General features: G+C 45.8%; 2 protein-coding genes across 9 annotated transcripts in view; one reads left to right on the top strand and one right to left on the bottom strand.

The window, feature by feature from the left end:
• LOC123514276 (U2 small nuclear ribonucleoprotein auxiliary factor 35 kDa subunit-related protein 2-like) overlaps positions 1-9733 on the top strand; it is a 44761-nt gene extending 35028 nt beyond the window's left edge. For 6 of the 7 annotated variants that reach the window (XM_045272079.1, XM_045272081.1, XM_045272077.1 and 3 more), the window contains 3 exons: positions 5195-5421; positions 5588-5726; positions 5884-9733. In XM_045272079.1, coding sequence (XP_045128014.1) covers positions 5195-5421; positions 5588-5726; positions 5884-6364 — 847 coding nt within the window. In that variant the 3' untranslated portion in view covers positions 6365-9733. The remainder of the gene's footprint in view (positions 1-5194; positions 5422-5587; positions 5727-5883) is intronic. The other variant, XM_045272082.1, reaches the window with a different exon arrangement.
• A 9306-nt stretch (positions 9734-19039) lies between these two features.
• The window catches only part of LOC123514278 (conserved oligomeric Golgi complex subunit 1-like), a 69153-nt gene continuing 60949 nt past the window's right edge, over positions 19040-27243 (bottom strand). Inside the window, exons 14-21 of one of the 2 annotated variants that reach the window (XM_045272085.1) lie at positions 25027-25246; positions 24248-24436; positions 23719-23873; positions 22277-22436; positions 21986-22108; positions 21044-21295; positions 20747-20801; positions 19341-19473 (exon numbers count right to left, since the gene is read on the bottom strand). In XM_045272085.1, coding sequence (XP_045128020.1) covers positions 20772-20801; positions 21044-21295; positions 21986-22108; positions 22277-22436; positions 23719-23873; positions 24248-24436; positions 25027-25246 — 1129 coding nt within the window. In that variant the 3' untranslated portion in view covers positions 19341-19473; positions 20747-20771. Of the gene's footprint in view, positions 19474-20746; positions 20802-21043; positions 21296-21985; positions 22109-22276; positions 22437-23718; positions 23874-24247; positions 24437-25026; positions 25247-27243 lie in introns of both variants that reach the window. The other variant, XM_045272084.1, reaches the window with a different exon arrangement.

Below are 27243 nucleotides of genomic sequence, written 5' to 3' on the forward strand. Positions count from 1 at the left end.
GCGGGTGAGGTGGGAGTGTGGAGCACCTGTGTCTTGTGGCAGACTGTCAGAGCTGCCACATCGCGACGGTGCTCCAGGGATGTCACACCGTCGGCGAACTCCTCATCGTCCCCCAGCAGTCGGAGAGCGCGCCTCTGCACCGCATCGAGTCGCCTGGTGTGGGTGACAGCACTGGACATCCACGTCAAGGCTCCGTATTCCATACAAGGGCGGATCTGAGCCTTGTACAGCGTCAGGATGCCTTGGGGATCCAGGTTGCTTGCCACCCTGCGGAGGGCTGACACACGCTGAGAGGTCTGGCGGGCCACAGACGCGAGGTGCTGGTCGTAGCGCAGCTCCCGGTCAATGGCCACACCCAGGATCTTGATGTCGTCTTGGAGGGCAGCTGGACACCCCCAAACCTTATTTGTCCCTCCACGGCCTGGGTGGCGGCGGGGGACCGGGAGACGACCATAGCGTGTGTTTTCTCAGGCGCGAAGTTGACCTGCCATAGCGCCCCCCACTCCTCTGCAGTTTTCAGCTGCCTGTTGACTGCAGCAACAGCGCGCCTACTGTCCTGGCGGCAGTAGGAGACGGCCACCGTGCAGTCATCAGCATAGGCTTTGACTGTGGGGAGCTGGCGAAGTAAATCGTCTATATATATGTTCCACAGGACTGGCCCTAATACAGAGCCCTGTGGAACTGAGGCTTCTATGGGGGCAGGCGCTGAGGACCGTCCATTGATGACTACCCGTAGTGAACGACCATGGAGGTAGTCATCAAGAAGAGACAGCAGGCTCCGGCTACGCCTTTGGCACGCAGCTTTGCCAGCAGGGCGGAGTGCCACACCCGATCATAGGCGCCCGCGATGTCAAGCGCCACCACGAGTGTGTCCCGGCCTTCGTCGAGGGAGTCCTGCCACTCTTGTGAGAGGAGGAGAAGCAGATCTGAGGTGGATCGGCCCGGCCTGAACCCAAATTGGTGAGGCGAGAGGAGACCGTTGTCTGCAAGGTGTTTCTCTAGGGCGGCAGCCAACATCTTCTCAAACACCTTGCCAACAACCGACAGCAGGGAGATGGGTCGGTAGTGGCTCGGGTCCGTCCTGGAGTCTTTCTTGTGGGCGGGAACCACACAGGCTTCTTTCCAGGCAGATGGCCACTTCTCCTCCTCGAGGCAGGCAGCGAAGATGTTGGCGAGAGGTGCAGATAACTCCTCGGCACAGTTCTTTAGTACCCGAGGACTGATGTTGTCAGGGCCTGTGGCTTTCCCTGCATCGATTTCCTCGAGTACTCTCTTCACCTGTGCCGCGGTGACGGAGACCGACGTGATGGTGTGGTCAGTCTCGGGGCAGCTCAGGTGGAGGGCGGTGAGGGTCGTCTACTTGCATTTTTTGTGCAAATAGTTCGGCCAGGAGAGCAGCCTTGTCATCGCTGCTAGTAGCCGTGGACCCGTCTGGCCTGGTGAGGGGGGGCACGCTGTCCTGTCTCAGCACGCCCTGCCGCTCCTTGACGAGCGCCCACCACGCCTTGCTCCCCACTCCAGGACCAGTGAGTTTGCTCCTCATCACTTCCTCCCAGTGCTGCCGCGCCCACTTGGATGTGGCTGTCATCCTCCTGCACGCAGCTCGGTGGAGGGCGAGGTTGTGGTGTGAGGGCGTCGCTTGTACCTTCGCCATGCCGCATATTTGGCCTCGGCAGCAACCCGGCAGCGGTAGCCGAACCATTTAGGGTCTGTGGCTTTGGCGAGGTACGTGCGATGGGGAACAAACTGGGTCTGGAGGTCAAGTAGCTTCGAGGTGAGGACGGAGACCTTCTTCTCCACGTCCTCGACGAGCAGCGCCTCCCAATCCGTGGTACTGAGAGCCTGCCGCAGGGATGGCCAGTCAGCCTCCTCCCAAAGCCATATGTTGCGCGGCACAGCCTCTTCTCTCGCAGCGGTGAGTTGTACGTGGGTCAGCACTGCGTGGTGATCAGAGCTGCCCACTTTGTCCAGCTGTTGACAGGTAATGTTGGCTTCAGGGAGATCAGACAACACAGGATCGAGCAGCCCTCCTCCTTCATGAGTTGGAAACGTCACGTGGTTGACGAGTCCTTGCACCGCTACAAGATTGTCGAAGGCCTGCTTCTCTAGGTGGAAGTTGAGGTCTCCCAGGATAAGGACGGACTTGCATTGGTGGCGCCGAAGCAAGTCGTCCAGCTCATCCGCCAGGAAGTCCAGCGCGAAGCGTCCTTGTGTTGGGGGGCGATACAGGACGCAGAGAAGCAGACCACTGTTATCTCGCAGGACTATGCGGAGGAACAGCGCTTCCATGAGGTGAGGGAGGTTGACTGACAGCTCCTGGGTCTGGAGGCCATTCCTGAAGCAGGCGGCCACGCCCCCACCCGTTCTGCCATCGCGGTCGTTCCTCACCCAGTCCGTGTAGCCGGGAATTCTGCCGAATGTTGGCTCCACCGCGCTGCATAGCCACGTCTCTGTCACTGCCACGATGTCTGCTTTATACCGCAAGACAAAATTATGTGAGAGGTCTGCGATGTTGGTGCGCAGGCCTCTGACGTTGGCAGACACCACAGTGAGCTGGGGGGCATGACTGTGGTGCTGACGCGCAGGTGGAGCCCTGGGTGGTTGAGGAGGACTACTGCGAGATAACTGCTGCCCCACGAGGGTGAGGTCCAGTCCCGGTGGTGTCGTGGCTGCTCATCCCGGTAGTACTGTTGAGGGCTGGAGTCACGAAAGGGAGCGTGGGGGGGCTGGGCGCTGTGGTGGCGGGGCTGCCCTTCCATCCTGCTCTCCGCTATTACCCTTCTAAGGATGGCTTCCTGCCTGGCGTCGGCTGCACGAGTGAAGCAGGTCTCCGTCCAGTGTCCAGGGCGTAGGCAGTACTCGCAGGTGGGGCGACTATGCTGTCCTGTCGGGGAGTGGCGAGGCAGAGCCATTAGAGGGTGGGGGCGGGTGGCGGGCCGAGCGGTCGAGAGTGCGGGGTGAGGTGACTGCTGAGCAGACGACCCCTTCCTTGCCTTTTTCTTTCGCTTGGCTTTGTTGTTCCTTGGGCCTCCCCTCGTTCCTGATGTGTCAGACTCAGTGGTTGGCGAGTTAGTGGAGGTGCCGGAGGAGGCTGTGGTAGTGGTGGTCTCTCTCTCTCTCTCTCTCTCTCTCTCTCTCTCTCTCTCTCTCTCTCTCTCTCTCTCTCTCTCTCTCTCTCTCTCTCTCTCTCTCTCTCTCTCTCTCTCTCTCGTGTGTGTGTGTGTACACTATATATATATATATATATATATATATATATATATATATATATATATATATATATATATATATATATATACATATATATATACATATATGGAGAAGGAGGGTAGAGAAGGAGGGTGTAGATCAGTGGTTCTCAAACTATGGGTCGCGACCCAAAGTTGGGTTGCGAGATCAATTTTGATGGGTCGCAGGGACACAGGAACATTAACATGCTTTCAGTGTCTCAGTGTATTTCAGTTACTAAATTGAATTATTATTCTTTAACCACAAATTACTTTTGTTATGTATGTTCATACATACCCACCTCCCTCCTCCTGGGCACCACGTAATGGTGTCTCTGACAGGAATGACTCCTGTATCAAACGCGTATGTTGGACTGGCAGTGGGCCCATGCAGGCTCGTGTATATAACTATAAATCATTGTACATTTTCTTTCTCTTTACCTTACTCTGGGTCGCGAAGGAATGAAATGTTCCAAATAGGGTCGCTCATGAAAACGTTTGAGAACCACTGGTGTAGATGGAGGAGGATGAGGGGTGGTGGTAGTGGTGGAGGAGTGAGAGGAAGAGGAGGAGGAGGAGGAGGAAGAGGAGAAATAGGAGTGGTAGAGGTCGCAGGGAAGACCTGATTTTAACTGAATGCTTAGTGACCTCTCTACCAAGCATAATTACTCACCAGGGAGGCTGGATTGAATATTGAATAAGAAAATTATTAATCATACAGTTTATTTATTTCATGCCTTTCACTATCATTACTATCATTGTTATTATTATTATTGTTATTATTATTATTATTATTATTATTATTATTATTATTATTATTATTATTATTATTATTATTATTATTATTATTATCATCATCATCATCATCACTTATTACTTTATTTCTAATACGTAGTTTCAAGAGAAAATAGCAAAATATATGCAAAAAAGATGAACAGAGAGAGAGAGAGAGAGAGAGAGAGAGAGAGAAAAAAAAAGTTAATCCATTGAGGTGATGAGCTGATGAGCTTCTTCCTTAGATCAAGAGGCGTAAGGCTCAAAGTCGCAAAAGGTGTGAAATATTTGGTTAATCCTTTCTGCTTCCATCACTACCACTGCTACCACCACCACCACCATCGCTACCTTTATGCCTATCACATATGAAAACTCTACTATACGATATAATTTTATTGATTTCAATAGAGAAACTTCAATGATGAAAACGAAATATTAAATCTCTCTCTCTCTCTCTCTCTCTCTCTCTCTCTCTCTCTCTCTCTCTCTCTCTCTCTCTCTCTCTCTCTCTCTCTCTCTCTCTCTCTCTATCTCTATATATATATATATATATATATATATATATATAGGATGAGAATGGAGGAGGAGAAGGAGGAGGAAATGGAAGATCAGAGAGATTGCTATTCTACATTTGCTATGTGAATGGAGAAAATGAAATAAAAATAAAGATCACACACACACACACACACACACACACACACACACACACACACACACACACACACACACACACACACACACACACACCTTCTGAGGTCACGGGGAGGGACAGGGCATGGACCAGGAGGGGAGGGTCAAGTGGGTGGAGCTTTAAGGCTTAATTTTTGAGGGAGTTTAACCAATCCAAGGGAACCTGAATGAAGCCTTCACCTGGTGTGGATCTGCCAGGTATTGCTTCTGGAAAATATATGGGCTAAGATGGCAAGGAGTATACTGGTCGCAACTGTACATCAATAATATGTAGGTTTTTAGTCTGCATACAGTTTTGTTAATTTTTGTCAATGCACTTCATCCTTGCACATTTCTGTTTTATGTTAATGCTTTACATCAATATAGGTAGTAGTGGTTGCAGTTCATATTATAGACTTCTTTTGTAAATGTGTCTTAATTTATTACCATCTGCCTCATGTGAATGTGCACCATTCATGTGTAGGATGTTTATTTTAATATCACGTGTATTTTCTTTCTTGTAGGGACTTTTTTGAGGACGTGCTGCCAGAATTCCAGCGTTGTGGAAAAGTGTTACAGTTCAAAGTGTGTTCAAATGCAAGTCCTCACTTACGTGGCAATGTGTATGTCCAGTTCTTGAGTGAGGAGGATGCTGGCAGAGCTTGTGCCTTGTTCAATGGGAGGTGGTATGCTGGCCGCCAGCTGACATGTTACTTGGTGACAATAGAGAAGTGGAAGTCCGCTCTCTGTGGTAAGCATTTTTATCTTTTCTTTGATATAGTGTCTGGGTGGGTAATGGGTCATTAGTAACATCACTGTCCTTTGTCTCCCACTCTGTAGGACATAAACAACAGGACAACGTTGATGTGTGATGCATTGCATGAGTACAGATGTATACATATACCTGTTCTTCACAGGGTTATACTGGCGCAAGCAGTGTCCTAAAGGTGGCCATTGCAATTTCCTGCATGCATACAGAAATCCTGGCAATGCTTTCTGGCAGGCAGACAAGGACATGCAACCTCTTGCAAATTCCAGCAAAACAACTTACCGCAAGTAAGGAAGCATTTCATGAATTGTCTCTCTTGTAGCTATTGCATTTTCATTATAGATGAGTAATCTCAAGGGATTGTATCTAGGCAATGTATGCATCTCATCATGTCTTGTGAGATTCAGTTTCCAATTTTATGTTAATGAGGATATATTTTCTTAGGATGCCATCAAGCAAGAGCTCCAGATCAAGGCATGAGAGGTCCAGTGAAGCATCAAGTGATAGAAGACAAAGTTTCCACAACTATGAAGACAATAGACATGAAAGAGCTGCTTCTCTTTTATCAGAGGATTTGTTTCATCGATCAAGGACTGAGGGGAGAAGTGCATTACAGAGGTCAGACCAATCAGAAAGTTGTGGGAGGTCAGGCAGATCAGAAAGATTCGTTAGTGGAGTGGACAAGACAAATAGATCATACATGTCAGGCAGTAAATCAGACACATCAAGGAATAGATCAAGAAGATCAAGGAGCAAGTCAAGGTCAAGAAATAAATCACAGTCAAGAAGTAAATCAATAAGGTTCAAGAGAAAATCAAAAAGGTCAAGGAGTAAATCAAAGAGCCAGAATTCAAGTAGGTCAGAAAGCAAGTCTGATTCCAAGAAGTCAAGATCCCACAGGTCTGAAACATATGCCAAAGAATGAAAAATTAGCAGAGTCTAGTCAAAGTATAAAATCATCCAGTGTGTAAAACCATTTGATGCAATGGTTAGAATGATTGGTCTACACTCATGGGTTTTTGTGTTGGAATCCCAAACCAGGTGGAGACAATTAAGAAATTTCTCCTTTCAATATGTATATCAAGAATTGGCTGTGTTGTATTGTTACTTGCTCAAAAATGTATTTCATAGTTTTATAGTCTTTTTCCATCACATTGCCACTTGTATAACATTTTGCATAACAGTTGTTATGAAGGAGCACTGTGAAGTAGTTAGGGCACCAGCTAGCAAACTCTATTTTCCCATATATCTTTACTGTATTAATTATGGTAAGGCATCACAACATCTTAAGCTAGGTTTCCATTGACAAGAGAGCAGCTAGTGACTCAAATGACTTGCTAGTTTGTTTCCATGGCATCCATGTAGTAAGTGAGATGTAACCAAAAAAGCTTGGAGGGTATAAAAACGTAGTGGCACCACCTCCGAATTGCAGTTGGTATTGTAGTTTCAATCACATCCGGTCACTTGACTCACACAAAATCTTGTGGTGTTTAAGCAGAAGTTGGTAGTCACAAGATGCGTACTGACCACTAGCAATTGTATGAGAGTGAAAGATAGCATGTTGCTACATGTGATACCGCTGAGTGACCAGTGTTACCTCCTTGCTGTCTCCAAGCGAGTGTGAGCAAGTGAGCCAAAATTTTGTCTATTTGGTGTTCACAACATGCTCTCATTGATGGAAATCTAGTTTTAGTCCAGTGATTCCACTCTTCCAGCAGGCTGGGGTAACTCAGCTTGCCAGTATCATGTAATAATTTTCTTTTCCGTTTTTTCATTTTACTTTTGCCACCAGGTTCTCATGTAAAGTACACTAAGCCCCCGCACTTGGCGAATTAATTAGTCCGGCGAAACTACCGCCAAATGCGAACACGAGTTCTTTATACCGTATAAATTGCCAAAAAAAGCCTCAATCAGTCATTGGTCATTGCTTTTGATCCCTAAAATACCATCTTTCGAGCTGAAATAAAATATTTTGCCTTCACATATTAATTACAACACATGTACAAAACAGAACAATAAACAAGCATTTGTGATGCTTTCCTCATCTGTACTCCCGTTTTCCATCTGTTTCCCTTGCCCACTTTCGTTCTTGCTGCCACCACCATTGTCCTTACCCCCACCGGTGGTACTACCTGTTGCGCTGGTAGAGCCCATAATTCGTTTCCACACTAGCAGAACAGAGGGTAGAACAAGCAAAATGGCTGAAGGGGACTCTCACACTGCGTTCTGATAGGTTTAGAGAGAGGTCTGACATCACAGGGGAGCTGCGTGGTTCGCCGTGTGGCCGCCAAGGGACCACCAAGTTCAAATTCAAATCGCCAAGCATGCACTCGGTGGTCCATGACCACCCTACCGCCAAAAGTGAATTTCGCCAAGCTGAGATTCGCCAAGTGCGGGGGCTTAATGTAATCAGTTTGATATAGATGCTAAGCACAAAATAATATGGTCTAGACTGATGTAACAAGGTGACAGAATGAAATTGAATATAAACCAAGAAACTGTCAGCAGAAGCAGCCCTAGCCAGTGGAGTCAGCCTATTCTCATGTCAGATGTGATACGTGTGTGTTTTGAGTTTTATAAATGCTGAGTAGTCAACATAAACTAGACACAATTAAGTCTAAGCTAGTTTTTTTGTAATATGAGTGCTATAATAATGCTGCATAACATAATGATTTTTCTCCATTGCTTAAACTGATGTTGAATCATCCTTGATGGTGCTTGAACAGAATTGAGTTGGCTCTATATATTGATTTTGTGTTGACTACTTCCTAATACATCACATTGTCTTCTTGCATGACGACAGGCAGTCTCCTCTGATTGGTATTACTGCTGACAATTTTTTTGTTCAGATTTTATTCCATGCTGCATTACTTTGTTATCAGTACACACAAATAACATCAATTTATATTATATCAATTATTTAATGAAGATGAATGTCCACAGCAGAATGGATAATTTTCATGATATTGGTTAGTTCCCACTCAGAGCTGCCCCATCTCACTAGAGCCACTGGAACTAAAATCTTAAGTGGCTGTACCACATTGGGTACAGTATTGTGATGAAGTAAGAACTTTCTTCCATTGTGGTGTAGAAAGAACACTTGAAGGTGACATGAGGGAAAACCGAATTATTTCAAGATTGGCTAAAATTTATTTACATTTTATTTATATGTTGATACAAATTAGCACCTTCACACTTTTTCCCATATTGTAACATAAGTTCTTGTTATCTTGTATCACTGCAAGAAGGAGAGGTAGTTGCTGGTGAGGGATTGCGTGACTGGTTTGTAATTATTATTTGTGGGATATATAGGATGTCGCGCAAGTTAAGGTGCGTACTTTGGGACTTGTAATTTTAAGTTGAAAATACTTCATGCACATATGCTGTTTTTTACTTTATTTTTGCAAGAAATTAATGTGTATACAGTATGCATGGAAGGTCTTGATACCGTGGAGCTGTCATTTACTTTGGGGGTAAATCGAAGAGGCTCACTTACTAGGAAGGCAAGATGTTCTGATACAATTGGAACACTTCAGGGAACAGTGAGAGAGTAACCTCAGCTGTTCAGCTCATGTAGAGAGAGTGGACTGTCTGTCTTGTGGGCTTCCACCCATCTTCTCAAAATGCCCAAAATTACTATAAGCAAGGAAAAACATAAGGAGATGTTTACATTATACAAAGCTGGCCATGACCTCCCATTTCCACTCGAACAGGAGTTAAGCTGATGACATGGTGGGTATACTGTTTCAAGGACATTGGTGAGGCTGCTGGAATTCCTTACTTCCTAAGTCTGGCAGGCCTTGTAAAGACCACTCTGAAGACACATGCACTTAACTCCTGGCAGGTTGCTAAAAAGCCAAGGCTGACAGCATAGGAAATAGGGTGAGTGCAGTAGCCTCAGTAGCATCCTTGAAATGCTGCACCGACCTCACCCTAACTCATGTTTGAGTGGAAAAATGGGGAGATCATGGCCAGCCTTGTATAATATAAGGAACTTACATTTCTTCTTACATGTAATCATGTTCTACATGTTGAGAAGATTGGAGAAAGCAAAAGTTATAGCACAGATAGCCTTGTCTGGCAGACCAGACTGACAGATACACTCTCTCTTCATTAGCTGAACAGCTAATTGAGGCAGCTCAAACTTTCTTGCTATTCCCTGAACGGTGTCAAATGTTGTGAGTTACTGTCCCAATAGCATCAGAATATCTCAACTTCCAAGAAAGATCACAAATCCATGCATATTGTAGAGAATTATGTACTTGTTACTTGAACTTGGAGAACTCACTCACTCCTCTCTCTTTTTTCTTTTTTTTTATACCATGTGGGCTTTTCACAGGAATTAATGGGCTAAAGGGGATACATTTTGGGGGTACCTCCTATCTCAAAGACCACCCGCTAGGAAACTGTTGCCCCGAGTGTGGAAGCCCAACCTACACTCGGACCGTGCGCTTGGAGACCCCTCAGACCCCAAAGCACGCATGGTTCCACTGTACTGCGGGTCTCTCTCTCTCTCTCTCTCTCTCTCTCTCTCTCTCTCTCTCTCTCTCTCTCTCTCTCTCTCTCTCTCTCTCTCTCTCTCTCTCTCTCTCTCTCTCTCTCTCTCTCTCTCTCTCTCTCTCTCTCTCTCTCTCTCTCTCTCTCTCTCTCTCTCTCTCTCTCTCTCTCTCTCTCTCTCTCTCTCTCTCTCTCTCTCTCTCTCTCTCTCTCTCTCTCTCTCTCTCTCTCTCTCTCTCTCTCTCTCTCTCTCTCTCTCTCTCTCTCTCTCTCTCTCTCTCTCTCTCTCTCTCTCTCTCTCTCTCTCTCTCTCTCTCTCTCTCTCTCTCTCTCTCTCTCTCTCTCTCTCTCTCTCTCTCTCTCTCTCTCTCTCTCTCTCTCTCTCTCTCTCTCTCTCTCTCTCTCTCTCTCTCTCTCTCTCTCTCTCTCTCTCTCTCTCTCTCTCTCTCTCTCTCTCTCTCTCTCTCTCTCTCTCTCTCTCTCTCTCTCTCTCTCTCTCTCTCTCTCTCTCTCTCTCTCTCTCTCTCTCTCTCTCTCTCTCTCTCTCTCTCTCTCTCTCTCTCTCTCTCTCTCTCTCTCTCTCTCTCTCTCTCTCTCTCTCTCTCTCTCTCTCTCTCTCTCTCTCTCTCTCTCTCTCTCTCTCTCTCTCTCTCTCTCTCTCTCTCTCTCTCTCTCTCTCTCTCTCTCTCTCTCTCTCTCTCTCTCTCTCTCTCTCTCTCTCTCTCTCTCTCTCTCTCTCTCTCTCTCTCTCTCTCTCTCTCTCTCTCTCTCTCTCTCTCTCTCTCTCTCTCTCTCTCTCTCTCTCTCTCTCTCTCTCTCTCTCTCTCTCTCTCTCTCTCTCTCTCTCTCTCTCTCTCTCTCTCTCTCTCTCTCTCTCTCTCTCTCTCTCTCTCTCTCTCTCTCTCTCTCTCTCTCTCTCTCTCTCTCTCTCTCTCTCTCTCTCTCTCTCTCTCTCTCTCTCTCTCTCTCTCTCTCTCTCTCTCTCTCTCTCTCTCTCTCTCTCTCTCTCTCTCTCTCTCTCTCTCTCTCTCTCTCTCTCTCTCTCTCTCTCTCTCTCTCTCTCTCTCTCTCTCTCTCTCTCTCTCTCTCTCTCTCTCTCTCTCTCTCTCTCTCTCTCTCTCTCTCTCTCTCTCTCTCTCTCTCTCTCTCTCTCTCTCTCTCTCTCTCTCTCTCTCTCTCTCTCTCTCTCTCTCTCTCTCTCTCTCTCTCTCTCTCTCTCTCTCTCTCTCTCTCTCTCTCTCTCTCTCTCTCTCTCTCTCTCTCTCTCTCTCTCTCTCTCTCTCTCTCTCTCTCTCTCTCTCTCTCTCTCTCTCTCTCTCTCTCTCTCTCTCTCTCTCTCTCTCTCTCTCTCTCTCTCTCTCTCTCTCTCTCTCTCTCTCTCTCTCTCTCTCTCTCTCTCTCTCTCTCTCTCTCTCTCTCTCTCTCTCTCTCTCTCTCTCTCTCTCTCTCTCTCTCTCTCTCTCTCTCTCTCTCTCTCTCTCTCTCTCTCTCTCTCTCTCTCTCTCTCTCTCTCTCTCTCTCTCTCTCTCTCTCTCTCTCTCTCTCTCTCTCTCTCTCTCTCTTTTTTTTTTTAAACATAATTTATACAGAAGAACATGTACCCAAAGGCGCACTGTCGTGTGCTACCTATTCTAAGGGTACTACAATCTATTTCTCTACAATATTTACAAGACTTAAAAATAGATAATATACAAGATGGTCAGCATGTAAATGGAGCACTATTCTTTTCACTTCACTAGCACTATTCACGCACTGCACTACACTGAGTGTCACGTCACAAAGAGTGTCAGAGGAGTTGGCAGTGTCTGTCTCCACTTATGTGCCATCAGTTTGACACTGTGTGTGTTCATCTCCTGGACGTGAGGCACCGCGGCCGTGAACAAGTTCCACATCCTGGAGACGCGTCCTGCGAAGGTGCGTTGATGCTGACACCCGTGGGATCGCGGCACCTCTACGGCGTCACCACCATTGAGCACCGTTCTCGTGCTCCGTGCGGTGACTCTCAGAGGATGACGCAGCCCTGCCAGATGTGGCACTCTTTGCACCTGTGCCTTATGGAACACTACGATCGCCGCCACATCTCTGCGGTGTTCCAGTGAATCAAGGGGACGCTCAGGCTCTGGGTGAGGTGGTATTGCAGCATCTACTAGCCGTATGGCGCGGCGTTGGATGCTGTCCAGTCTCCTTCTGTGTGTGGCGGCACAGGACATCCAGGAGAGAGCTGCGTACTCAAGGTGGGGCCGCACCTGTGCCTTGTACAGCAGCAGTCTCCCCTTCCTGTCGAGGAAACTGGCGATCCTTCTGAGAGTGGAGATCCTGTTAGAGGCTTTCTTGGCAATGGTTTTGACATGGCTGTCAAACCTCAGCCCTCGATCCACCTCCACTCCAAGTATCTTGACGTCATCTTGGAGTGGGAGAGCAGCAGCGCCAAAGACAACTTTCCTGCCATTGCTGCCATGGCGGCTGGGGACCGAGAGACAACCATTGCCTGTGTCTTCTCCGGCGCGAATGTCACTTGCCAGCGAGCACCTCACTCGTAGGTGCTGATTGATGGCCTCAGCAGCCCGCCCACTGTCCTGGCGTGGATAGGTATAGGAGAGGGTGCAGTCATCAGCATAGGCCTTGACTCCTGGCAGTAGCTGGAGAAGATCATCCACGTAGATATTCCACAGGAGTGGGCCAAGAATTGAACCCTGTGGCACTGATGCCTCCACAGGCAGGGACTCAGATGTTTGCCCGTTGACAACCACCTTGAGGCTTCTGTCCTGCAGGTAATTTCCCAGGAGTCGTAGCAAGCCACCCTGGATGCCTTTAGCACGAAGCTTTTCTAGTAATCCGTTGTGCCATACTTTATCAAAAGCTCCAGCTATGTCCAAAGCAACCACTATAGTGTCCTTGCCGTCGTCGAGGGCGTCCTGCCACTGCCTGGTGAGAAGCATCATTAGGTCGGAGGTTGACCTTCCAGGTCTGAACCCAAACTGTTGGTCTGAGAGGAGGGCATTGTCCTTGAGATGGCTACACACCACCTCTGCCACGACCCTCTCAAACACTTTACCCACCACTGACAACAGGGATATGGGTCTGTAGTTTTTTGGGTCCGTCCTGGAGCTTTTTGTGTGCAGGAACTACTCGAGCCTCCTTCCACACTGAAGGCCAGACGTTTTCCCGTACACAAGTTGTGAACTTGGGTGAGAGGGGCAGCCAGTTCCTGGGAGCATCGCTTCAGCAGGTGCGGGCTGATGTCATCAGGGCCGGTGGCTTTCTGTGTGTCCAGCCCCGCAATAATCGCTTCACCTGCTGATGCGTCACCTCCACCATGGTGACAGTCTTCTCACATTGCTGGACCAGCTGAGGCGGTGGCTGCTGTGGATTCCCCACCTTCATTTTCCAGCAAACAAGGAAGCCAGCAACTGTGCCCTCTCCTTACTGCTGGTGGCGACAGTACCGTCCTGCTTGCTGAGGGAGGGATGGATTCTTGGTGGCCAGTTCCTGTTTGTCCTTAACAAGGGACCACCAAGTTTTGTTTCCTACGCCAGTGCCACACAGTTTCCGGCGCAGGCTTTCCTCCCACTTTTTTAAGGCCCACTTGCTGGTTACCACCATCCTCCTGCATGCAGCCCTATGCAGGTCCTTGTTGCGCCGAGTCGGGTTCCTCTTGTAGCGGAGCCAGGCAGCATACTTTGCCTCAGCAGCAACACGGCAACGGTAGCCAAACCATGGCTGATCCGTCGGTCTGGTGGTGTATTCCTGTGTGGGACGTGGCGTCTCTGGAGGGCGAGAAGGTGAGAGGTGAGTGCAAGTGCTTCACTCTCTGCTCCTCCCTGTAGCAGAGTGGCCCATGGGGTGTGGGTCAGGTCGCGGCGCAGGAAGCCCAGTCTGCTTTGTTCCACAGCCAGATGGTGCGGGTGGTGGCCTCGTCCTGAGCCACGCCCACTTCCAGCTGTGTCAGTACAGCGTGATGATCAGAGCTGCCCACGAGCCCCAGCTGATGACACTGAAGCTTGTCCTCCTGGTAGTCTGAGATGACAGGGTCTAATGTCCCTCCTCGTTCATGTGTGGGGAAGGTGACATGATCTGTCAGACCCTGCACCTCAGGAGATTCTCGTAGGCGTCTCTTTCCAGGTGGTGATTGAGATCCCCCACAATCAGCACGTGGCTGCAGCTGTGTGCCATCATCAGGTTGTCTAAAGTCTCAGTCAGGTACAGGAGTGAGTCAGGCCCTTGTCGCGGGGGGCGATACAGGGCACACAGCAGGAGGGCTGAGCGGTCTGCCAGCGTTACTCGGAAGTACATCATCTCCATCAGTGGAGGCGTGTCTATGTCGAGTAGCTGGGCCTGCATTCCTTCCTTGAAGCAGACAGCCACTCCACCTCCTGTTCGCTCCTGTCGGTCCCTCCTCACCCAGTGGGTGAAGCCCTGCATCCTGCCATACGTGGGCTCCACCTCACTGTTCAGCCATGTCTCTGTCACCACAACAACGTCTGCATTGTGTCGTTGCACACAGTTGTGGTATAAGTCTGCAAGGTTAGTCCGGAGACCACGGACGTTGCTAGAGACGACCTTTAGTTGGCGGCGGGGCAAGCTGGCTGTACCATGGTGAGGGATGGTAGTGAGCGAGGCCTGCTAGTCCGAGGTGGTGGTTAGGGTCCGCGGCCGACTGCTGGTACTGGTGAAGAGGTGGTCCACTGCCGCCCCTGGCTCTGATTCCAGATACCAGGCTGAGGAAGGAGTGGGCGAGGTTGTGGTAAGGACTGAAATGAAGTGAGGTGGTGGGCGGGCTGAGGCGCTGCAGGTGGGAAGGGTGTGGCTGTGTCTTTCCACCGTAAGGAGCCGCTGTAGGAGACGCTCCTGACGTAAATCGTCAGTTCTGGCGTGGCAAGTAGCAGAAGTGTGTCCTTTCCGTGAGCAGTACTCACACACTTTTGCCTTGGCTCGCTTTTGTGTCTGCTTGGTGGCCTGGTGAGTCCTCAGTCCTTCGCTGGACACCTTCCTCGCGTCCTGCTGCACTTCCCTCTTAGATTTCTTTTTTTTTCCAATCTCCTGAAGTGGTCTGAGGAGAGGTTCGTGGGCGAACAGAGGCACCGCGATCTACTCCGTTCGCTGTATTTATGGAGGAAGAGTCCCTGCTGCTCTGTGTGGCGGTAGACGTGGTAGTGAGTACCGAGCAGTCACTCTGTGTGGCAGAAGTGACAGTGGACGCTGGGGAGGTGTCACAGTCGCTCTGTGTGGCGGTGGAAGCAGTGGAGGTAGGCGGAGCGGTCGTTGTTTCCCGGGCAGGCGAAGGGAAGGTGGAAGTGGAGAAAACAGCTGCGTGGCGGAGCTGTTGCGGTTTATCCGAGCTCCACCACGTCCTCCACCTCTTAGAGTCCTGACAAACCACCTCCCAGTGTTCGTCAATTGACTCTGCGTGGGCGCTGACTGCCTGAGAGCGTGTGGCTACTTGCGTCTGGCGCTGTTTTGACGCTATCAGCCTGTCTGCTACTCTGAGAGCTGCAGCAAACACGTCTCTGTGTTGTATGATCAAGTCTCGGTCGTCCTGGAGGGACTTAATCACACTCTCTCTCTCTCTGCCGTGTGTTGGAGAAGGGCACCTCCACAGTCTGCTCACTGGTGGCAGCAGCTCGCGTGGGCCTCTGGGCAGCGCGTGGTGGAAGTCCCAGGCTTTCACTCTCTCTCTCTCGCTTTCTCTCTCTCTCTCTCTCTCGCTTTCTCTCTCTCTCTCTCTCTCTCTCTCTCTCTCTCTCTCTCTCTCTCGCTTCCTCTCTCTCTCTCTCTCTCTCTCTCTCTCTCTCTCTCTCTCTCTCTCTCTCTCTCTCTCTCTCTCTCTCTCTCTCTCTCTCTCTCTCTTTTTTTTTTTTTTTTTTTTTACTTTATTACATATTTTTTATACATTGGTTAGTCAAGAGCTTCAGTAGGGTTGCTGAGAACTATCTTTGACATGGAATTAATTAAATACATGGGACAACTAAAATATGGAAAACGAAATTATCAATTATACAACAGTACATGTACATGTACATGTGCTATTTACATGCTATGGTTGTTTAATCCATGCATTGGCAGCAGACTTAAAGGTGTGTAGGGAGGTGGTGTAGTGAAGCTGTGTCTGCATAACCAGATGGCTCCACATTCGCGTGTAACGTGGAAGGAAGGAGCGAAGGAAGGTCTCTGTCCTAGCAAAAGGGACGACGAGTTGGTGAACCCTGGATGTGGCAGCTCTTGTGGTGTGGCCATGTGGCTGCGCCCAGGGCTGGCGGAGTGCAGTCAGATGTGGGGCGCCTTGCTTATGAGTCTTGAAGATGACACACAACCCTGCCACATCACGACGCTGCTGAAGAGGCTGCATGGTAGGGGACGGCTGGTCTGGCCGGGCCTTTAGACGTATCAGGCGTTGTGCTCGATGCTGGATCTTGTCTAGAAGGCTTAAGTATGAGGGGGGGCAGGACAACCAGGTGAGTGGGTCATACTCCATAAGGGGACGGACTTGAGCTGCATATAGGGTGGAGCTTCCCTGGGAGTCGAGGAGATGTGAGACGCGCCGGATGCAACTAAGTTTCCATGCAGCTTTCTTGTCTATGGCCCTGACGTGTCCAGTGAAGGTCAGGGCACTGTTCATTTCCACGCCAAGTATGGAGATGGAAGCCTGCAGGGGTAACGCCCTTCCATCAAGTAAGATGGTGGGGATGGGTGTGTCAGGGGGGGAGTGTCGTCGGGAAACCAGCATCACCTGTGTCTTGTCAGGAGCAAGTTCCACTTGCCATCGATGCCCCCATGAAACTATGGTTTGCAGTACCTGATTGATGTGTGCGACAGTCTCACAGTGATCACCGTTGTCGTAAGCGAATGTCAGGGTGCAGTCATCGGCGTATGCATGTGCCTCTGGAATGAGCTGGAGCAGGTCATTAAAAAATGCATTCCAGAGGAGAGGGCCGAGAACACTACCCTGAAACGCTGGCAGAGATAGGATGTTGGTCTGATGTTTGTCCATTCATCACCACTCTGAGGTATCTGCCTCGCAGGTAGTCTTGCAGCAAGAGGAGCAGATGCCCGTGGATACCCAAGCTGTTCAGTTTGGTGATTAGGCCGTGATGCCACACCCTGTCGAATGCTCCCGCAATGTCGAGAGCAATGATAAAGGTGTCTTTTCCCTGGTCTAGGGACTTATGCCAGGTGGTGGATAATTGAAGTAACAGGTCTGCTGCTGACCTGTTATTTCGGAAACAATCAAATTGTTTGGTATTAAGTAGATGATGTGAGCCGAGAAAGCAAGATATTTTGTTTGCTATAATGGCTTCTCTCTCTCTTGCTTCTCTCTCTCTCTCTCTCTCTCTCTCTCTCTCTCTCTCTCTCTCTCTCTCTCTCTCTCTCTCTCTCTCTCTCTCTCTTTCTCTCTCTCTCTCTCTCTCTCTCTCTCTCTCTCTCTCTCTCTCTCTCTCTCTCTCTCTCTCTCTCTCTCTCTCTCTCTCTCTCTCTCTCTCTCTCTCTCTCTCTCTCTCTCTCTCTCTCTCTCTCTCTCTCTCTCTCTCTCTCTCTCTCTCTCTCTCTCTCTCTCTCTCTCTCTCTCTCTCTCTCTCTCTCTCTCTCTCTCTCTCTCTCTCTCTCTCTCTCTCTCTCTTTCTCTTTTTTTTTTTTTTTATACTGATCAAATGTACAGGGAAAACAACTTCTACATTACATAAGAACGTTGTTTTTACAGACTTAAGGGTACAGGGTTAGTGCAACCTATCTTAAAATCTGACCCTGGTGATGTATATTACATTCTGTATGTACAACAATAACTTATATTGTAACACTGAATATACTACGTTCACTGTACATGATTCACCCTTGCCTCAGTAACCAATGGTTCACTTGCACTTTAAATGTTTGAGTGTTTGTGTCACTGAGGTTTATCTCCTGTGAGGCCAACAGAGTGTTCCATTTTTTTGCACACGAGTTTATATATTGTGATGCCATGTCCTGCATCGGGTCAGCAGGAGCTCACCAGGTGTCTGGGTGACCATGCGGGTGGTGACCTGAGGGGAGCGTGCAGGCAAATGAAGCTCCTGCATGTGGCTCACTCTTTCCACCTGCACTTTGTACATCACCGTGAGTCCCGCCACGTCACGGCGATGCTGGAGGGTGTGGAGTCGTGGCTGCTGCCCAGCAGTGTCCCTGATAAGCCTTGCTGCTCGGTTCTGTACTTTGTCCAGGAGGGTGAGGTGTTTGCTGGCGGAGCCGCCCCACGCAAGGCATGAGAACTCCAGGGAGGACCTTACTTGTGCTTTATAGAGCAGCTCTAGCCCCTCACCATCCAGCAACCACGACATTCTTCGGAGTGAGGCGAGCTTCCCGGAGGCTGCCCTGGCAAGGCACTCTCTCTCTCTCTCTCTCTCTCTCTCTCTCTCTCTCTCTCTCTCTCTCTCTCTCTCTCTCTCTCTCTCTCTCTCTCTCTCTCTCTCTCTCTCTCTCTCTCTCTCTCTCTCTCTCTCTCTCTCTCTCTCTCTCTCTCTCTCTCTCTCTCTCTCTCTCTCTCTCTCTCTCTCTCTCTCTCTCTCTCTCTCTCTCTCTCTCTCTCTCTCTCTCTCTCTCTCTCTCTCTCTCTCTCTCTCTCTCTCTCTCTCTCTCTCTCTCTCTCTCTCTCTGCTCTGACCAGCAGTATATATATATATATATATATATATATATATATATATATATATATATATATATATATATATATATATATTTATATATATTTCATCTTCTAGATTGATGAAATAATATTTAATATTCCAAGATGAAAAAATATTTTTTCTTTTAGTAGAAATAATAGGTTTTTATTACATATTTCATATTTACTTTTAACTGGGATAGCATATGAAAGGCCAGAATGGATATCAAGCTGTCTCAACTTGGCTCTGCCAATTTCTGGCAAATTCCTGTTACCACATGCCGTTCCTTATTCTTCATATCATAGGCCAGTGTAATATCCCCTTAAGGTTTTTCTTCCCTCTAGAAACCTTCCTTGTCTTGGTTATAAGGCTATATTGAATATTGTTAAAATATACAACTTATGAAAGTAAGATAAACAGTTTTGTGAACTGATAGAAAATTGTGGAATAAATTTACCACACATAACCCAAAAAGTAATAATCCTTTATTAATCATAAGTACTGTGAAAACATTTTCAGTAAAGTAGACTACACAGTTTAGTGTGCTCTTCATATATTAAACTAACAGCAATGTAACCATATAACATTTTTGTAAAAATGGTATCTGGTGACTTTCATCCCTTGAACACCAGTACTTCATATGCTGATGTAACTACTGTGAACTGTGTTCTGCATTGCTGCCAGTCCTCACCATCATCTTTATGATAAAACTAGCAAGACCCAAATATAAGATAATCTATATCAGTCACTTGTACGAATGAATATTTATAACAACAACTCAGGATGTCGATGAACCAAACCAGGAGGAACTCATTGCTGAGAATAAGGATGCAGCACTCCGGGACGCAGACAGAGCTGCTGAGGACATTTCTCGTCGTGTTGTGGATGGGCTGCTCTGTTGGACCTGAGGCAAAAACAAATAACTATAGTTCAAAACTACACCTCAACCTCAAGACTATTTGTTCAAATTTCTTTTGCTAACTCAAAGAATAGACACACAGGACAAAACAGGTTTACACAATTCAAGCATCACAAAAACCCCTTGCAACTATTTTTCTGAGAACATGTTCTTAAATTAACATTTTTTCCTTTTTTAATATATTAGCAGTAGCAGTGGATGACGGCTACTAATCTTAATGTAATATGGTTAGTGGTCAAATTTGTTAAACATAAACACTATCATTAACCCCTTCAATACGGTGACGCCTATGTAGGCGTCATGAAGCCCCAGTAGCATATACGGTGACGCCTACGTAGGCGTCATATTTCTTTTCTGAGCTTTCTTCAGTTCAGTTGTCCCGTATAGTGTGTTGGATACCAACTACACACGCCGTATGCTGTCCTTGAAATCCTAGTGCTCCTCCCACCATCCTTGTTTCCACCAATCACTAAAGATAAGCTACATGCCTTGTGTCTAAAATTCCCCAATGGCATAGACTATTCCCATCTCTCTCTCTCTCTCTCTCTCTCTCTCTCTCTCTCTCTCTCTCTCTCTCTCTCTCTCTCTCTCTCTCTCTCTCCCCATCTCCCTTTCCTCCTCCCATCTCCCTTCCTCCCTCCCCTCTCCCTCTCAAAGATAAGTTACATCGTCCGCCTTGTAACATTCGTGGCACACACACACACACACACACACACACACACACACACACACACACACACACACACACACAATACAAAAACAACAAATTTTCAAATTTTCTCTCTCTCTCTCTCTCTCTCTCTCTCTCTCTCTCTCTCTCTCTCTCTCTCTCTCTCTCTCTCTCTCTCTCTCTCTCTCTCCCTCCCTCTCCTTCCCTCCCTCCCTCTTTCTCTCGAAGATAAGCTACATGCGTCCCGCTTCTCTAAAATATTAGCAAATGTCACTCTCCCTCTCCCTCTCCCTCTCTCTCTCTCTCTCTCTTTTTCTCTGAAGAGAGAAGCGTCCACTTTCCTCTTTGAAGGCGATATAGTGACTAAAAAATAGCAGCATAATACACAAAGACGACAAGTATGACAAGCTTGCACGAGTTTCCCGTGCTCGGGCGCGCGGCACTACCACCCGTATATCATACAGGCAGGCTTTTTTAACATCGGGCGAAGGGGTTAAATGGTCAAGGCCAGTCAGTACATAAGTAGTAATAATTCACAACTAATTCTATCACTCCACAATGTACAAACTCCTACCACTACCAACATACTCTGAGGCCACCCAAGGCACTTCCTTCATTTTGGTGCTTCAAGAGTGACTGGAAGCTGAAATGTGGTGTCACATTAGAAATTAAATGCTAGAAAAGATACAAGTGGTTCAAGACTAACGATGCTGAAATGTGGTGTCACATTATGTATTCCATACCAGAAAAGATATATAAAGTACAGCAGTGAAACAAAACCTTTAATAAGGCATTATTCTGAATACATACTATCAAATATTCCTATAATTAATTAGCAGATTTGAGTGGATTGTATAAAAAGCTACAACTAATATGAGAATTTACCTTGGAGAATCCTTGTTTGCCTGCTGGTTGGTCTGCTGAGGTGGTGGGCAGCATGAGGGAAGGTGCTGAGGCAGAGGATGGGATGGACGGCCTGGAAGCTGACACAGGCAGGGGAACATTTGAGAACCGAGGAATCTCCACTGCCACCACAACAGGAAGTGCATTGTTGTGTGATACTGATGATGTAGCTGAGGCTGATGAACGACTTGCTATCACCTGGCGATCTCGTGGCACCACAGCTCCAAGGAAAACCTTTGCCCATGGGAAAAATAGAGTTTATTCATGCTAAATCTCTTAACCTGCTGTGATATCACACCAATGCAAAACTGGTCTTACAGAAGTGCTTCTGGCCTTTGTTTTATTTCATAAGATTTGAACACCATTAAGTACACATGAATAATAGTAGCACATGAAGGATTGTATTGTTACTAGAGGGCAGTGGTTCTTAACCTGGGTGGGCATGATCCTCTAGTGGGGCATCGGTAATTTTTAAGAGAGTGTGAACCCCTAAGTAAAAGCAGAAATTTCTCTAATTATATTTGTTATTCTCTTAGAGAGAGAGAGAGAGAGAGAGAGAGAGAGTTTGCAGGGTATCACACTGGGGTTATTTCCGCTTGACAGGTTATATTGCGGGGAGGAATTTTTGATGAGATAACTTTGCTCTCAAAAGACATAATGAGCTGGAAAAGTACATCATTGTATTCAGAATTACACAGAAAAATGGATTTTTTGTAATTGAAACTGTGTTCTGGCATTTTCTAAATTCATTATTTTGTCTGGGGATGGAGATGGAAAATAATTCAACCACCTGGAAGGTAAGAGTTAAAATCTGAGAGAGAATCATATTCACAGATGCAAGAAAGACAAATTCCTAGATGGTGCATTGTAGTAAAAAGGTTAAGAACCACTGAGGTGAGTTTAGCCAAGAGAAGAGCAACTGACCTGTGATCTCTGAGCAGCTAACTTGACTCTAGCAGACAAGTGAGGAGAGAACACATCCAGGTCAAAGGGATCTACCTTCTGCTGCAGCTCTTGAATCATGAACGTCAGCCGAGTTCCCAGATTCTGCGTTTCAAAATTACCAATATGTCAAGATTCTAGAGAGAGAGAGAGAGAGAGAGAGAGAGAGAGAGAGAGAGAGAGAGAGAGAGAGAGAGAGAGAGAGAGAGAGAGAGAGAGAGAGGGGGGGGGGAAGCATATCTTTGAAACTATAACAGCCAGCTAGGTCCTCACCTTGCTATCACGTGGCAACAACAACGTCTGCACAAAGCGAAGGTCAAATATGAGTTGAAGGGCAGAGGTTTGGTTGATCATCTCCGATTCTTTGAGGAAACCTTCATACACAACAATCACTGCTTCACACGTGCTTGCTACCAACTCGCTCTGAGCATTTCTGAAATTACAATCACATTCATAAATATCAAGGTCTGCTTTTTGTATTAACCCTTTCACTACAATATGGAATGATATACAATGTCAGAAATCTTCACAAGCATCCACAAGAAACATGTGAGATTAAAAATATATACAGGCAACCCCCGTTTAACGAAGATTCACACAATGAAATTTCGCTACAATGAAGGTTTCATTTTACTACCATCTGCTCGTTTAACGAACACCAAACTCGCTTTAACGAAGTTTTATCCAGGTAATTTTTTCCAAGTTTGAAAGCACTGCTGTATCGCACAAGCTGACAGGCTTTTGAATACACCAGTGCCTCTCATGGACAACATACGCACCACTCACTCCCCCTGTTCAAAACAATAACATCAACAGCAGCTCGTCTTCCCTCGCTCAACTTACCACCAAAACGCCCTGCAATGTTGTCTAGTGTTGTTAAGAAGACCAGGAGGTCTCTTATTCTCGAAGTGAAGCTGAATGTTATTCACAGACACGAGAGGTGAGAAAACTAATAGCATTGCTCACCACCATCTTGACTCCATCTACTGTCTCTACTATTTTCAAGTCAGCAGACTCTAATAAGAAGACTGTTGAGACCGTATCTTCCTTGCAAGCTAAAAGAACCACCTGAACTCGTGACTCTACAATGGATAAAATGGAAAGCCTTGTGGAAATGTGGTACATAAGTTTTGTATGTGATACAATGATACGTCCTTTGATTACATTCCACAGGTTGCCGGTTAGTGTCTTTCCCGTTTCACTCTCCCTCCCTTCATAAATTTAAGATCATCAACATTACAAAGTTACTTACATACATACATTAGTGTACATTATAATGACTTAAATTAAACTGCCTAAATGTTCAACTTCATAAATTTTACTTTCATTAAACCTCTCGCTTTGTTAAACTTGTTACAATCGGTTCGCTTAACGAAATTTCGCATAACGAAGGTTTTTTTTTAGGAACGTAACCCCTTCATTAAGCGGGGGTTGCCTGTATACAATTTCTGGCTAGTATAGTTGGAAAAAGTTGTAGAATGAGAAAATGTCTCAGATTATTAATTGTTAGGAATGAGCCAAATGATAGTGATATTTGATCAATGAAATTCCAGGGAAATGCCATGAAAATGCATAGCTTATAGATAAAACATAACACTGGAAAAGAAAAGCAAAAAACAGACAAACCCATCAACAACAATGCAGAGTTAATATTACAAAGTAAACATTCTAATCTGGAGAATGTTTGTGTTACTCTAAAGAAGAGAATGAATTACCTGGAGACAGTGTGCACGGCAATACAGTTGGCAGAGGAGCAGACATGGGCCAGAGCTTGGCTGAGGGCTGGCATCGGGTGTGCTGGCACGTGGATGGCTGATCTGATCACTTTGCCACCTTCACCTTCCTCCTCAATGTCTACAACTTCCCATGTCTGCATCAACATCATTAATCTACATTTTTTTTTATTTCCAACTTGGTACAAGTAAAGTATGTGCTCTTTGTCTTCCAATATAATTTCATAACCATTAGAAACAGTCCGTTTCTAACATTTTTCATTTCATGCTGATTGTCTATCTAATGCAACTTGCACTATCCCACTAAAACATGTGATTATTTTATACCTTTAACTTCTTGCTTGAAATGGTGGCATACACACATTTTGACTTTATAACAATCTAGTTTGCACAGTCATCTAAGCATTGATAATTCATATAACAATCACATGAATATATTTTCAGCATTAAGTACATCTCTAATTTGACAATTAGAAAAAAAAAAAAATCTAAAAGCAGCAGCACATATTACTGAGAAAGCTGAGATGGAGGCAGCAACATCAGCAGAGATCTGTGATGACAGAGATGTTTTCAACTCAGTGTGCAGAGCTGACGTGAGGGACTTCAGGAACAGTCCAAACAGGTGGTTGCCTGCTTCCTGTAGTGCTGTCCGAACTTTTATCCAGGATTCAGTTTCTTGTTTTGATCCCATTGAGATACGCTACCAAAGATAAAGTTCATTTTAATTCTTTCACTGTGATACTATACAACAATATACGACAGTAAAAGCTCTGTACAAAGTCTTTATAGCTATCAGCAAGAACAAAAAAGGATAAAGAGAATATGTTTTTCAAATTGTCAGGTGAGTATGGAGCAAAAGAAATGTTTTTGAATGGTTTGTGATTAAGGGAAAGACTTGCTGAAAACCAGTGAAAGGGTTAATCACTTCTCTGGGTCTGCATTTGTATTATTTACATATTGGGCTTTATAAGGAACATCAGCTAGAGTTAGAGATTATTTTTTTTCTACTACAGGCTCACCAGGCAAAGAGTGTGAATGAAGTGTATGTGAGTCTGTGTGGGACTGCCAGCCTCGTATGTAAATAGGAAGATAGCCATGGTATTGATACAAATCAAAATGTGAATTTAATATTCTCATTTGTAAATTGTAAGTACAAAAGAAAATGTATTCTCATCTCAAAGCATTTATCTATTTGAACAGAAGTAACATGATGAACAAGATTTTCTCTCTCTCTCTCTCTCTCTCTCTCATAATAACTTTTAATTATGTAACAGAACTCTTTATACTTACTTTCACCATGCCAGCTGATATGTTGGAGGCAGAGGCACAGATCTGTAGATGGGAGCACATGCTCGGGAGAGCCTGGCAAGTGCGGCCCACCACTACCACCACTGTGCATGCTGAGGTTGGGGCTGCACTTGGGGCCTCCTCCTCCCAGCCTTCACATGCAGCAGAGGCAGACCCAATGGTGAGGTGCTTCTGGGCCAGTTCCTCTAGCTCATTCACTAGCCTGTGTGAGGAAATGCCAGCAAGAGTTTACATCCAAGACCAAGTTACCATAAATATGTATTTGATATACAGTGTTCCCTCGCTATTTTGCGGTTTGACTTTTGCGGCCTCACTGTTTCACAGGTTTTATATATAGATACATTCTGCGGATTTTATGCTATATCACGGGGTCTGCGGCGTCACTTACAAATACGTACTGTACGTACAGTAATATGGTAACTTGGTGTGTAATAACGACGACAATGTACGTTACTATGTACATTCAGTACTGTACATGTATCGTTTATATACATATATACCGTAGTAATACCGTACGCATATGTTTAGCCTACAAAAATGTTTATAAGGGTAATACAGTAGAGGGAACGGTTTATAAGAGTGTGGGGAAGGTTTATACAGTGGCATGAAGGGTTGATAATAGTGTGGGGAGGTTTAAAAAGGTTTGAAATGTTATGTATATAGCGAACTTTATATAGAATTCCTACTTTGCAGATTTTCACCTTTCACAAGTGGTTACAGAACACATCCCCCGCAATAAACGAGGGAACACTAGTCTAAATTAGTCATACATATAAGCATAACTTGTGAATGCAGTAGAATTGATGTGTCATATCAAATTTGGTACTAAATCAAAAGTTAGGAACCAATGATCTATGCAAGTAGTGCCTTTATACTAAGGTGTGATTTGTTCCTTTGTAAGTTGCTGTGCAGGTACAAAATGACTGAGCTGGACAAATACAAATCTATAAATATAATCCATCTTTGATTCAACTTCATTCCTGCTATACATGTACTGGTACAATCATGGTCAAGAGGAAAATACCATACATGCTGACAATAAGACAAGCTTTTTTTTGTGCTAATTTTAAGGCTCCTAAATCAAAGAGTAGTCTTATATACGGAGAATAAAATGCAAACCTTTAACCCCTTGGTGAACATTAAGTGACACTGTACCTTAGAATTAATTATGCAGTCACACACACATATATACATTACATACACACACACACACACAGACAAGAGGGAATCTATAACATGGGAAATGGAGTAGAACTGGAGAAAGTAAAAAAGGAAAAGGACTTAGGAGTGACGATGGAAGTAAACAATCAACCGGTAAGCCATATTGATAGAATTTTCAGAGACATATAATTTGCTAAGGAATATTGGATTAGCACTTCACTACATGGACAAAGAAATGATGAAGAAATTGATAAGTACTATAATAAGACCCAGATTGGAATATGCAGGAGTAGTGTGGACCCCTCATAAAAAGAAACACATAAGGAAGTTGGAGAGACTACAAAAAATGGCTACAAGAATGGTTCCAGAATTTGAAGGGATGACATATGAGGAGAGACTAAAGGCTATAGATCTACCAACCCTGGAACAGAGAAGGGAGAGAGGGGATCTGATACAAGTTTATAAATTGATCAACGGAATGGACCAAGTGGATAATGAGAAACTGATTCTGAGAGAAGAATATGACATTCGAAGCACAAGATCGCATAGTAAAAAACTGAGGAAGGGAAGATGTCTGAGAGATGTTAAAAAATATAGTTTCCCACAAAGATGTGTTGAGACGTGGAACAGTTTGAGTGAAGAAGTGGTGTCAGCAACGAGTGTGCATAGTTTTAAAGAAAAATTGGATAAGTGTATATATGGAGACAGGGCCACACGAGCATAAAGCCCAGGCCCTGCAAAACTACAACTAGGTAAATACAACTAGGTAAATACACATACACAGGCAATAAATTAAGAGTGACTTATACTAACATAGATGGGTTGTTATCATGCATATTGGAAGTTCGGGATTATTTGAAAGAGAAAAAGCCGGATATAATGTGCATCGTTGAAAGAAAACTGAGAGCAGAGATCCATGTCAACTTTAAAGAGGAGGGATATAATACCTGAAGGAGGGACAAGAAGGATAAAGGGGGAGGAGGAGTGCTAATAATGGTTTGTGATAATATATGTGTGGAGGATGTGCAATATGGTGAG

The sequence above is a fragment of the Portunus trituberculatus genome, chromosome 37, assembly GCF_017591435.1.
Source record: "Portunus trituberculatus isolate SZX2019 chromosome 37, ASM1759143v1, whole genome shotgun sequence".
Lineage (NCBI taxonomy): Eukaryota > Metazoa > Arthropoda > Malacostraca > Decapoda > Portunidae > Portunus > Portunus trituberculatus.